We start from the raw sequence: 13,769 nt of genomic DNA, 5'->3' as shown, positions 1-13,769 counted from the left end.
CATTGCAGGGGGTTGGACTAGATGACCCTTGGAGTCCCTTCCAACTCTAAGATTCTATGATTTCATGTTGCTGTTTTATGATAAGTGAAAAGGCAGGTAGTGGGGTAATTTTGATTAGCCAGGGGAAACATTATTGACATCTAGATCCTAACCATCTGATGTCTGCAAGGGTTGCCCTAATACTTTAATGTTTTGTAACCGTTCGCCAGTGTTTTTCTTCATGCATCCCATTACATATTTGGGGTGTAACTATATCTCAACTGAGATTGATTAGGTCGAGCACGAGCATCAGCGTGCATCCCCAACTAGGCTCTCCCCTCTTTGGAGACTCATCACACACCAGATTTGGTGCTTTCATCGTGCTTACTTTAAACCAGTTTTTTCATTATGCGCAAGATTAAACCACACTTTCACATTCTGGACATGAGAGATGAGCAAAGAGGGAGCATGTGGTAATAACTCCTTCCTGGCTTCACAAACTATGGTTTGTTTGACCTTACCATTCTGCAACATTGTTTTCTCACCTTTTTTAAAGCAGTACAGTGGTACCTCGGATTACACACACTTCAGGTTACATGCACTTCAGGTTACACACTCCGCTAACCCAGAAATAGTGCTTCAGGTTAAGAACTTTGCTTCAGGATAAGAACAGAAATCGTGCTCTGGCGGTGCGGCGGCAGCAGGAGGCCCCATTAGCTAAAGTGGTGCTTCAGGTTAAGAACAGTTTCAGGTTAAGAACGGACCTCCGGAACGAATTAAGTACTTAACCCTAGGTACCACTGTATTTAAAAAGTCAGAATCTTGTGAAATTTGTTAATGTTACCATGATGTACTCCCTAACTCTAGAGCCATGAGTCCAAGTCATTGTTTGAGCTTGCAAGGTACAAAAAGTACTGTACACAAGTAGAATATGTTCTGTTACTCTAGTTGCACTGGTAAAACTTTCCCCCCTCATCTCCTTGCTTACGTTACCTAGATAAATAGTGCTCTGGGTATCCTCTATTGCTGTCTTTTTAAGGAAGCAATAGCTTATGTTTTGAATAGCCCACCTGCAAGGTAGGAGTTGTGTATTCTGGTATTTAGCGAAGATTCTATGCAACACATGATGTAGTAGTTCAACTTGCTTAGGTTTGTGTTGTAGTTTAATTGTTCTGAATGCTTCATGTGGTGTGTGATATGAGCGGATGTAATTTGGATTATGCCCTTTTTGGATTTTGTTCAAGTTGTCTTTAAAGTGAGAAGCAAAAAATGAGAAAAGGAAAGAATGTACCAGCATAAGAATACAAAAATGGAAAGGAAAAAAATACTTTAAGGGACACCAAGCTATAATTTATTCAGCCTGGACTGAATAAATATGAATAAATCATATTTGTGTTTGCCTTGAGGAATGAGAGGGGAAAACAAGGAATCATAACTATATCTTCAGCTATTACATTTGAGTCTGTACTGATAGCAGCCCAACACTACAGAGATCTGCCTGATCTCTGTTGGGAAAGGAATTCTATATGTCAAATTTCGGCCCATACTTACAGGCAAGCCTAGAAAATTTGTAATTATTGTGGTCTGGTGCTGGGAGGAAAAACAGGTAGTTTTAACCTCCTGAGGGCTGTAGAATGTGAGGGATGACTGTGTTTCGCTTGGCAGGCCGACTTTAGGACTTTGGGTCTGACTTTTACTTAGCAGTCATCTGTCTTGCTGATAACTTCCTACATTGCAATCTTTTGTATGTCCCTTGTAGTAAGTACTGTGTGCATTCCTATTCATACTGGAAGGAAATTCTCCAGGGAGCAGCAAAATACACCAGATAGCTGTTCCATATTATGTATGAATTAACTGTGTGTTGCTGTCAGAACTGTTTTATACATATGTGATGGATTTTTATTATTTTTTATTTTTTGGTGGCCCAGCATATTGCATAATTTATTTCTGGACTTCCTGAACTTGGAAGCAGTCTGTAAAATTATTGAGTGCAAGATCAATGATTATGGGCTGAATTTCTTAGGAGCCCCCTGAGTCAATATTTCTATTACACAGATCCTTGAAATAGCTGCATTATATAGAAGGTACATGAAAGAAAGTGTTAACAAGACATGGGTTGAAGTCTTCAGAGATGTTTGTCTTTTCTCCAGAGTACAGCTGTAGAGAAAATGAACCTTTGATCTCTCTTTATGCCACAATATTTTTATTCAAGGGGCTGGTTGAATAAAATATTGGTTTGTGTTCCCTTTTGCTTTACCCTGTTTTTTCTGTTTCCCTGCCTTCTCCTTCTGATGGATTATCACAGTCCCAAAGGGCAAGTATATTCTTGTTGCTCAATTTCCCTTCTGTTTACTGTTGCTCATATTGTCTGCTTCTATTTCCATTCCTCCTGAATGTTCTCCTTTGTATCCTTGATCTTGGGCCAAAAAATAGGCAAGTCTACCTGAGAGTAAGTACTATAAGTGGGGCACCACCATCCAGAAAGCTCTTTCCTCAGTTGTCACCCAGTGAGAGCATCCAAAACCTGAATCTCCAAAGTTGACAAGGTGTACAGAAACCTTAATGTGGGAACAGGTGTTCATTCAGGTCTCAGTCTATGTGGATGCTAGTCAACTTGAGTTAATGCATCACTCTCTGCCCCACCAGCCTCACCTGTCCTGAGGCAGCACCCAATTCCTTGCTTTACATCCAGCCCAGGGGGCGGCTCTCCTTGTCAGCTGCCTGCTTCATAGTCTCAGTGTGCCCCTTGTGGAACTTAGCAAGGAGGAAGATGAGGAGGGAACTAGAATTAGTTGGCTCTGCCTTGCCGTGGGCTTGGACTTGACCCGCTGTTGGTCTCCCTGCCTTTTTCTCGACCAGTCCCAATGGGCACCAGAAACTACTGCTTCCAAGATGCTGCAGAAGCTCTATGCACTCCATTGTGTGATACATTCCCACTGTTTGGTCTCAGTTTGTAGCCTATTAGGCGTACTTTGAACTTACTGCAGTTCCCTCAACTGTCTTCATAGTCTTCTGTCACTTATTCGCAGGAAGGCTGAGCAGCAGCTCTTGCTTGCCTCTTCACTGCTGCTGCTTCCCTACAAATTTCTGCTTGGTTGAGAATCCTATTCCAGCTATGTTTGTCTCAAGCTTATAGCCCATCCTTTCTTCCCAAAGGGAGCTCAGGGCAGTTCAAAATAACAAAAGTACGTAGAAAGGATTTAAAAGCAAACATGTTAGAACTTCATAAAACCATTGGACGAAAGCTTAGATAAAATAAGGGAGTCTTTCCCTATTTCCAGAACACAGGTGGGGCAAGCCTATACAATTTGTGACCTGGTGGTCTCACACAGGCAGGTTGAACCCACTTCAGCTTGTAGTACATGAGTGATGGAAGTGTTTGGCTTGGCAGGTCACACATTGTAGAGGTCTGCTTTGGGACTTAAGAGTCTATCTAACCTTCTCTTAGCAGTCTTCCGTCTTGCTGCATTGACATCTTTTGTATGTCCCTTGTAGTATTGTGCGCGTTCTCCACGTCTTATGCTAGTCACATAGGAAAGCTGCTCCAGGGAGCAGTGAAATGCCCCCAATAGCTGCTCTACATAATGTATGATTGACCCTTTGTTGTTGCCAGCTCAAAACTAGATTTCAAGCTGCTTTGTAGTTATGTGATGGATATATGTTGACAAAAGACATGTGTTTAAGTCTTCAGAGATGTTTGTCTTTTCTCCAGTGTACAGCTGTAGAGAAAATGAACCTTTGATCTCGTTTCATGCCGCAATATTTTTATTCAAGGGACTGGTTGAATAAAATATTGGTTTGTGACCCCTTTTGCTTTACCTTGTTTTTTATGTTTCCTTGCCTCTTTCTGGTGGATTATAACAGTCCAAAATGGCAAGTATATTCTTGTTGCTCAGTTTCCCTCTATTTACTGTTGCTTATACATGTTGTCTGCTTCTATTTTCATTCCTCCTGGATGTTCTCCTTTGTGTCCTTCATCTTGGGGCTTCTCCCATGACAATTTGGTATTCTAAAAATAGAGAAGGGAAAATGATGTATTTTTTCCTCACATGCTTTTGAATTGTTTCTCTTTCCTCCTTGCTTCTTTGACCTTGTCACCTCTCAGTTTATTAAGAAACTCAGATTAACACCTCACCCCAAATTTGTGTTTTCAAGAACTCTGAAATGCATTTGCGCTAAGTAAAATATTTTACCTGTGGCACATTTTACAAGCCCTTTTGGTTTGCATCTTGACATCCCCATGGCTTCAGCTTTAATTGCCATATGGTCATGCTTAGCAGGTCAGTACTATGCCAGATTTACCTTGCACCAATTGTTGCAGTATTTCAGGCTGTGTTGCTGCTATTTCATGATAAATACATGAATCTCTCTTTTAATGTGAAAATGTGGATGGTGAGGTAATATTGATTGGCTTTGCTGCTTCTATAGTGCTTACTTTAAACCAGTTTTCCAGATCTGCACATCTGAATTAAACCACAATTTCACATTTTGGACATGCAAGGAGAAACACAGGGTGAGGCAGAACAGGAGTATGTGGTCACAATGCTCTTCCCCAGCTTAATAACTTTAGCTTGTTAAGCTGGAGCCATTGTCTGAATGGGTCCTAGGAACCGAGTGCTTTAAAAATGTTGAATCCACTGCATTTACATACTTAGTTTTGCTTATAAAAGATTCTGACACTCCATTTTCATCTTTATAGTTACGGAAACTCTGAAGCTAGATCGCTTTGATGAATTCGGCTACACCTTTTTAGCACCAAGGTTGGTCATTTTCCTGTTCTGTATACCCAAATGATACATAACACGTCTCGACTAACAAATGACAATAACAATAATATTATTATAATTATTTATTTCTTATACCCAACCCATCTGACTGGATTGCCCCAAGCACTCTGGGTGGTTTCCAACAAAAATACAACAACAACAACAACAACAACAACAACACACACACACACACACACACACACACACACACATAAAATAAAATTAATTGGATCTAGACCAAGTTAGTTGAACTTCAGTCCCATTGATTTCAAAAAGAACTAAATCATGCCTAACGTTCTGTTGATTTCTGTTAGACTTTTGTCCTAACTAATTTAGCGAAGATTCAGCCCACTTTGTTTAAGATGAGATCATCCATATACAGTCATACCTCGGGTTAAATTTGCTTCAAGCTGAGCGTGTTCGAGTTGCGCTCCGCGGCAACCCGGAAGTAACGGAGTGCGTTACTTCCGGGTTTCGCCACTTGCGCATGCACAGACACTCAAAATGATGTCACACGCATGCGCAGAAGCGGTGAAAAGCGACGCGTGCGTGCGTAGACGTGCTGTCGCTAGATACATTTACCTCTAGATGCGAACGGTGCTCCGAAATGGATCCCGTTCGTATCTAGAGGTACCACTGTACTAATAGCATATAGTCTGAAGTCTTCCAATGTTCACACTTACATAGCCAAAACGACACCACCGACCCTCAAGAGGGTGGCATTAGCAGACGCACAGTAACCCCAAAGTTTGCAGAAATACAAACAATATTCGGGGGGTAAGCAAAGGAAATGTGGGGTTCCCCTGAAAAGCAGCCCAGTGAGGACTGAGTGTTCACATAACGTAGGAGACTTTTGAGAGGGGGGAAACTGCCCAGCAGGTGGGAGGTGTAAGGGAATGGAGTTGTTGGAAAAGGCCCATGGAGAAAAAGATATGTAGATATAAAATGGTAGAAAGAACCATTCATTCTCCTGATTGTTTATTACATTTATATCCCACCTTTCCCCCAAGGGACTCAAGGTGGTGTATTTTGTTCATAGCCCCCTCCTCTCACCCCATTTTATTCTAACAACAATCCTGGGGATCAGTTAGGCTGAGAGTATAGTGACTGACCCAAGTTTACTCAGCTTAATAGCTTCGACTGAGATAACTTAACAGCTTAGTCAAGATTTGAATTCCAGTTTCCCTGCTCCTAGTGTAGTACTCTAACCACTATACTACAAGTTCCATCTGCTGAAATTCCACCTTCTACACAGTTGTTAGAACAACAGCCTCTTAACCTAATGTTCAACAGACATTGACTATGGATCACAGGGGGAGAATGGAATGGAGCACCTCACCCATGGCATCTCAGGTCTCTTGAGTGCTGCTGGTCCCTCTGTAGCCAAAACCTCACCACCTTTCCACAGGAAAATATCTGGTGGCTTGGGAGCTCCCAGAATTTGCCGAGGTACAAAAAGATTCTGAAAAAGACACATCAGCACACACAGTCAAAGCACCCCAGTGAAGGCTGAGCGTGCAGGTGGAAGCTGTGAGTAGTTGCTATTGTTGAACAATTGGGAGTCAGAATTCTTGCTGAGTGTGGGCACAAAACCCTGTTTCTATGCACCTATGGTTGTATGTGCAATCATTTATATAACCAAAAATAGCCTACCCAAGATTATGTTGCCCATGATTGGTTGCAGAAATGTATAACTCTGGTAAAATTTCATACTTAAATGTTCATATTAGAAGAAGAGTACTTTAAAATGCTGAGGATCTTTTGTGAGGGTTTTAATGTTGTGTATTTTTGTGTTTTGTATTGTAAACCACCCCACAGTCCTCAGATCCTCAGGGCGGTATAGAAATTTAATAAAGAAATAAACATAAATGAATTTTTAAAAATATATCGCAAACCTATGCAGAAATATGACAAACTTTACTTACGTTTGGAAATTGAGAAACTGAAGTTGATGGATTCATCCATTCCTATGTCAAGGCTGATCATTCAGAGTGAAAACGCTCTAATCTTGTGTTTCCTTGCGTATAGCATTTAACTTTCCCTAATTTTATGCATAACATAATTTTGCTATGGAATTTCTCTATGTTGTGAAAGTGATACACTGCAGACTGTAGGCAAGTACTTCTACATGATATGCTACTAAATGAAATGTTGCTACCAAATGCTAGGTAAATTAGCCAGGATACACGCAAACCCAAACCAGCTCAGCCAGAAATTTATGTATTTGTTTGTTTATTTGCTTGCTTGCTTTACTTCATGGATTAAAAGCAATATTTTAAAAACCTGTTTTCTTTTTCTAGAGACTACTGTGGGCCTGTGAAAATAACTGACAACAACACAGCATTTCTTCTGAATTTCAGCGAATTTATAGATCGATACACCCCCCAAAATCCCTCATGTAAGCCTTACTTTTTCATTAAATGAAACTGCTTGCAGGAGATGACAATATAAGTGCAGCAACTGGTTCCAAAGAAGAAATGTTGATGTGATCACCCTGTTTCCCATAATTACATATAGTACCAGATCTGTTTACTGGGTTTATGAATGCAAGATTGCAGAGTTTCATCCAGTTCATAGGGTTGTTATGTGAAGATAAAAACTGTTCTGACCTTCTTACATCAAGGGCATTTCAAAAGCTAATACTTTTTAAAACTTAGCTGGCCTTTTGATTTTAGAATTTGTCTGTCATTGAAACAGGAGCAATAATAATAATAATAATAATAATAATAATAATAATAATAATAAATAATATTTATTTATATCCCGCCCTCCCCAGCCGATGCCAAACCATACAGGTTTAAAATTTGAAATATTTGTTGAAATCTGAGTTCATTTTTATTATGGGGTGTGGTCATAGTATGGGGAAGGATCTTAACTAAGCACTAGAGTCAGGCTGTGCTTTCAAAAGGTCTGTGTTTCAATCCTCCCTGCATCTCCAAGTGCAGCTGAAAATGACCCTTCCTCGCTGATATCTTAGAGAGCCACTTCAAGTCAGTGTAAGCAGTACTGAACTATATGGACCAATGGTCTGACTTGGCAGCTTCCTGTGATCTTAATTAACCTTTGGCTTGTTTCCTTTGATAGGTAATGATATGGTTATGAGAGCTTTGCTGGATGCAGGATTTACAAGTGAACTTGTTCAGAATTACTGGAGTAAGCAGGACCCGTGAGTGTTATTTTCCTCCCCCCTACCAAACAATATGGCTGCTTCTGGGGTTTTTAATGGTGTGTTAAAATAATACTGGATCATTTCTGATAATTAGAGCACACAAGGAACACACACGGCATTGAGTATATGAAAATGCACACATTTGTGTTTTAGACTATCTTAGAAAAACTTGTGAATATTATGTACAAAGGGCTGCCAATCATTCCAAATTCAGTTCAGTTCAAATATTTCTGTCTCTCTTCCTCCTACAGTGAGGGAATTACAGCACGATTTGTAGCTACGGATGGAGGGATCACTAGAGTATATCCCAAAAGGTAAGGGTCTGTTTCTTTCTAAGAAATACAACAGAAACACTGGCAAAATCGATTTCTTAAGCATGCCTTTAAAAAAAAATCATTTTATTATAAATATCAATACATTACAAAACAATATATACTTAACGATACATTACATATATTACATACAACGCACACCTCACCTAATTTCTTAAGCATGCCTAACTCAGGGTTGGATGGTGGCTGAAGTTCTTGCTAGCCCCCATTGAAATTGTCACTTGGTAATGGAATATTAAATGGGGATGCGGGTGGCGCTGTGGGTAAAACCTCAGTGCCTAGGACTTGCCGATCGCATGGTCGGCGGTTCGAATCCCCGCGGCGGGGTGAGCTCCCGTCTTCGGGTCCCAGCTCCTGCCCACCTAGCAGTTCGAAAGCACTCTTAAGTGCAAGTAGATAAATAGGTACCGCTTTACAGCGGGAAGGTAAACGGCGTTTCCGTGTGCTGCGCTGGTGCTGGCTCGCCAGAGCAGCTTCGTCACGCTGGCCACGTGACCCGGAAGTGTCTGCGGACAGCGCTGGCCCCCGGCCTCTTAAGTGAGATGGGCGCACAACCCTAGAGTCGGACACGACTGGCCTGTACGGGCAGGGGTACTTTTAATGGAATATTAAAATAAGAGTCTTCACAACAAATATATTGAATACCCCAAATATAATATTCAGACCCTTAGGGAGGAAACAGAGGATGGTACTCAGAATCAATGTCCATGCCCTAGGTTTGATTCCCATACCCAGATATTGAAAATAATATGCCCTTGATTGGCATATTATAAAGTTGTAATTCTCTTAAATTACAGTAGATACATTTTGAACAAACTGTGTTTTTCATATTTTGAAATTCAGTTACTGTACAAGACAAAATGTAACAGGGAAAGCTTGTGCTGAATCATCCCTGTATAGAATAGCCAAGATCCAGTGAGCTTCCTCAGAACACAGCCTGTGGAACTGAAAAGGAAAACAAAGGCAGACACAAATCCTTTATCACTAACTTTTTTTAAAAAAAGTACCTCGATTTCAAAAGTGGTTTGTTGCTGGTGTTGAAAGGCTGCTATTCAAGAAACATAAGCTCAAATTCCCTTTGGGCATGTGGAATTAGTTGAGCACTCGGCTTATGTCTGTAACCAGTTTCAGGTTTTCACAGCATTTCAGAGTTGGAAATCAGAATGGGGTTGTGGAGATCCCAAACTTAATAATGGGATTTCCCAGATTGCTCATTGTCTCCTGTAGATGGTTGGATTTTGACTGGAGATTAACGAGGAGACGTAGCTCATGGACCTGAGACCTCTTGATCTTACGCCAGGTAGAATCCTGGCTGTCTAGTATTGTTTGAGCGAGCCATTTTCTGTAATGCGAACATATGCAGGGAGCTATATTATTACAATGAGTCACATTTTAAGGTTTTCAGTAACATTAACAAACAGTACAATCCTACAGTCTACTCAGAAGTAAATTTAGTTAATTTCAATGGGCCTTACTCCCAAATAAATGGATTGCAGCCTTAGATTTCAATCCTAGAGCCCAGTGGTGGGAAGCCTGAGACCCTCCCAACGCTGCTGTTTTAACTCCCATCAGCCCCGGCCAGCAGGGTCAGTGGTCAGGTGGTGAATGTGAAGGGCCAAATGTTCCCCACACTTTCCTAAGCCCCATTGAATTCAGTGGAGCTTCCTTCAGATTAGGCATGCACAGGATAAGAAAACATGTGAGAATTAAGACAAAAAGCTGACATTAATGTCTCATGTTCAGTGCAGGAGAATATTGGACAGAAAATCCTGAAACCTATGAAGAGAGCTTCTACAAAAGGAGCTTAGATAATGAAAACTACATCTTCACAGCTCCCTTCTATAACAGTAAGTCACTGGGCACCCAAAATTATCTTGTTAAACTCCAGATACAGTACGGTCTATCCATATTACACAACTATGGAATGTTGAAGACATCTGGAAAAGTATACATAATGGCTATGAAGATTACCATATAGCAATTATGCATGTCTGTTTCTCAAAAGTTTTAGCTAGAAGTCAGGAAATGTTGCCAAAGGATTTGTAGGAAGCTGCAGTTGAGTCAGTGAAGCATGACCCTGACTTCCATAGTTAGGTTAGGGCTTCCTCTGGTGTTAAGATTTTAATTCAATAGCACAATCCTGGGAGGCATTTATAGAATCATAGAATTGTGTGGTTAGAAGGGACTCAAAGGATCATCTAGTCCAACCCCCGCAGTGGAGAAATATCCAACTGGCCCATACAGGAATTGGAATGCACGACCTTGGCATTATCAGCACCATGCTCTAACCAACTGAGCCACCTATTCATGGTGAATTGCAAACAGGCACAACCTAATCTACAAACAGATACAACCCAATTTATTTGGTTTCTCTCTGACACACCAAGACTGTTTCATAGTCATCTATTAAATGTTTGGGTTTCCTTCCTTCCTTCCTTCCTTCCTTCCTTCCTTCCTTCCTTCCTTCCTTCCATATCTCAGGAAGCATATCTGAAGATGGCATTATGGTCAGCAAGGCTGTGAAAATAACCGTCAATGGAAAACTTCTGAAACCTGCAGGTGGGAAGGAATAATATTGACATTTCTTGACTGTTGTTATTGGACATAGTAAACAGCAACTGAAGTTCTTGTTTTAAAGAGCAAATCTGCATTACTTAGCGTACTTGTAAGTCTCTTTGACCATGCTAAAGGTCCCACAGATTTCTGAATAAAGCTGTTTATTAGTTTTTCCCTTTTGAGGGAATATGAACAAAAGAGTATTGGTAAGACAGTTGCAAGCATTCTTGGATGAAACTGATTACCTTCTCCAATTTCAATTTGAGTTCAGACCTGATTGTGAGACTAAATTGGTCTTGGTTGCCCTGATGGATGACCTTTATTGGGAGAAGAATGGAGGGATGCAACACTTGGTCTTTCTTGGTCTTTCGGTGGCATTTGAAACCATTGACCATATATCATCCTTAACTGACTGACTTCCCTTATATATTGTGTATTCCCTGTTAGTTGTTGGAGTAAAAATCAATGTGACCAACTGGATGGAGAATTTCACCAAAATCACTACAAAGAATCAGGTAAGGAACTTGTAGCTTTTCTTTTGAGTATCAATGTGAATACTTCAACTTACATCTAGGATTGTTTTATTGTGTGCTCCTGCGCTACAGCTCAGTATCCAATTGGAAATATTGATTCAAACATTCATACATAAATAAATGGGCAGAAGTTATGCAGTGGATATAATTGTTACCAATATCCAATAGTGTAACATCAAGTGCCTTTGACTGATTATCATGCTGAGTAGAGATGGCCTAAACAGAGTCCTGCTTTAGCCTACCACTGCTTGTCCTTCCACTTTTTCCTCCTTTCCAAGCACCCAAAAATGTACCTAGGGTGGGAGAAAAAGGAATAAAGGGGGAATAAGCAGCTGCTAGGGGTGGGGTGTCCAACTCCTTTGGACATTCCCTTCAAGGTGAAGAAAGGGATGTGTGGGCAAGAGTAGTAAATCTGGGAGTAGGACGAGTTACCTACCAGATTTGTCAAGAATCCATCTTCCTAATTACCTTTTTCAGCATACGTAACTTTCATTGGAAGTCTGGTTATTCAGGAGTTGCAGAACTAATACTTTTGCCTGACTTTGAGCATTTTACTTTATGTTGGATTAGTGTGCATCTTCTTGGCTCTTGGAAATGTTTTGAAATATTGTCCTGAGATTTTTATGGCCTTGCAACGGCAGTCAACGCAAGCTGTTGAGCAGCAGTGGTGAATTTTGACAAATGTAAATATTCTGCACAAATACTTGACATTTGACCTGGCTACAAAAGCAGCATGAGCACAACTCTAGATTGAATATCATCATTCTTTGTTTAAGAACAGGTTTCATATGTTGCATTATATGTCTGTTTTTCAGTGCAAAAGTGAACTGTGTGGATGTGAAAAGAACAGTCGGGTAAGAATGTGTTCATGAATAAATCATTTGCAGATACTGAAGCCATGTTTGTGGGTGATGCCTCTACAGGGCGGACTCCTTGCTGCATCCTGGCCTATCTTATAAGATTGTTGTAAGGATGGCATATTTGCTTTGAAGCACAAAGACACTACGTCAATGATAAACATTATCTTACTATTATCCATCCCTGGAATACCTCAATCAGCAGAACATGAGCAGTGCTATTTTTCTAGAAAAAGAGGTGTTGGAACATACACTGAACCCCTTGTACACTTATAATGGCAATGGCGCCCACCTGAGAGGTGTCGAAACTGAGTTCCGGTGAGTTCCAGCTGGAAAACGCTCTGAGCACGAGACTCTTAATCTCAGGGTTGTGGGTTCAAGCCCCATGTTGGGCAAAAGATTCCTGCATTGCAGGGGTTGGACTAGATGACCCTTGTGGTCCCTTCCAACAATTCTGATTCTATGATCATCTTGCTGCCGTTGAGACATGTTTTCTTTGCACCAATCCAGAGATCTTATATGTGCTTATATGTGCACATCTAAACTGAGACTAAGATGAACAATCCCAGCTACTCATATTCATTCACCTCTCTTTATACTCCACGGCATCCGACTGAGTATAAAGATCCTGCCATCAAAACAATCATGCAACAACAAAAATTGGAATCAAAATACATTATTAGAACATTGTCATTATTTATGAATGCAACAGCAATAAACAGCAATAAAATAATTGGTGCTGTATCGAGAGAAAGATCAAATAAATAAGAGTTAAAAGCTGCATATGTTTCAATTCTGTCTTTAGCAGCTACAAGAGGAGAGTGACTGGTGCCAGTACTACAGTTTATGAGTAGATGGGGGGACAGGACAGTATCCTTTTCTTCATGAAATGATGGGAAATAGCAAATGATTTCTCCCTTTTTGTTTATCTTCAGTGAGTAATATGATCATTAGGAAAACTGCTAACTATTATTTTATAACTGGGCAGGTAACTACAACTGCAGTCCTATACACATTTACCCAGGTGGTGAAACTCATTCTCCTTAGGCTGGCACGGGGCTGGTGCTCAGCTCAACAAGTATGTTCTGAATGGTGACTATAAAGCAAATAATAATTCCCCCCCTCATTGTCCTCCTTGTCTTTCTTGCAGCATGTTGACTGTGTTATCCTTGATGATGGAGGATTTCTCTTGATGACAAATCAGGAATGGGATATGCAAGAGGTAGGTGTGATACAGATCAAGTTGTCTGACAAGTTGTCTTACAATCAAAATGCTGTCTATTTTATCAAATCAAATTACAAGCTTTAATATTTGAGTTTGACTTAAGATTTCAGATTTCATAATAACAAAATTAGAATGGCCAGGACAACTCTCTCATTCAGAATCTGTATCCATGACAAGAGTACAGGACTGTGCAAGCCAATCTTTCTTCCTTCATCTTTGATCATAAAGTGTGTTACGTAGAAATAGAACAGGGTACAAACTTAATGTTCACATTTTGAAACATTAGGTGAACCCAAACACAGCAATCCATAGAAACTTGCACTTCTCTGAATTTTGCATTGCAGTTCTCCCG

The 13,769-nt window shown here is 40.4% G+C and overlaps 1 protein-coding gene across 4 annotated transcripts in view; it reads left to right on the top strand.

Annotated features, from left to right (window-relative positions):
• CACNA2D1 (calcium voltage-gated channel auxiliary subunit alpha2delta 1) overlaps window positions 1-13,769 on the top strand; it is a 370,898-nt gene that overhangs the window by 329,037 nt on the left and 28,092 nt on the right. For all 4 annotated transcript variants that reach the window (XM_081023487.1, XM_081023486.1, XM_081023485.1 and 1 more), the window contains 9 exons: window positions 4,679-4,739; window positions 7,046-7,143; window positions 7,830-7,911; window positions 8,166-8,228; window positions 9,990-10,093; window positions 10,728-10,805; window positions 11,250-11,317; window positions 12,151-12,189; window positions 13,343-13,414. In XM_081023487.1, coding sequence (XP_080879613.1) covers window positions 4,679-4,739; window positions 7,046-7,143; window positions 7,830-7,911; window positions 8,166-8,228; window positions 9,990-10,093; window positions 10,728-10,805; window positions 11,250-11,317; window positions 12,151-12,189; window positions 13,343-13,414 — 665 coding nt within the window. The remainder of the gene's footprint in view (window positions 1-4,678; window positions 4,740-7,045; window positions 7,144-7,829; window positions 7,912-8,165; window positions 8,229-9,989; window positions 10,094-10,727; window positions 10,806-11,249; window positions 11,318-12,150; window positions 12,190-13,342; window positions 13,415-13,769) is intronic.

The sequence above is a fragment of the Podarcis pityusensis genome (assembly GCF_964106645.2).
Source record: "Podarcis pityusensis genome assembly, chromosome: 10".
In the NCBI taxonomy this organism is placed as follows: Eukaryota; Metazoa; Chordata; class Lepidosauria; order Squamata; family Lacertidae; genus Podarcis; species Podarcis pityusensis.
This window is presented reverse-complemented; position numbering and strand designations above follow the sequence as displayed.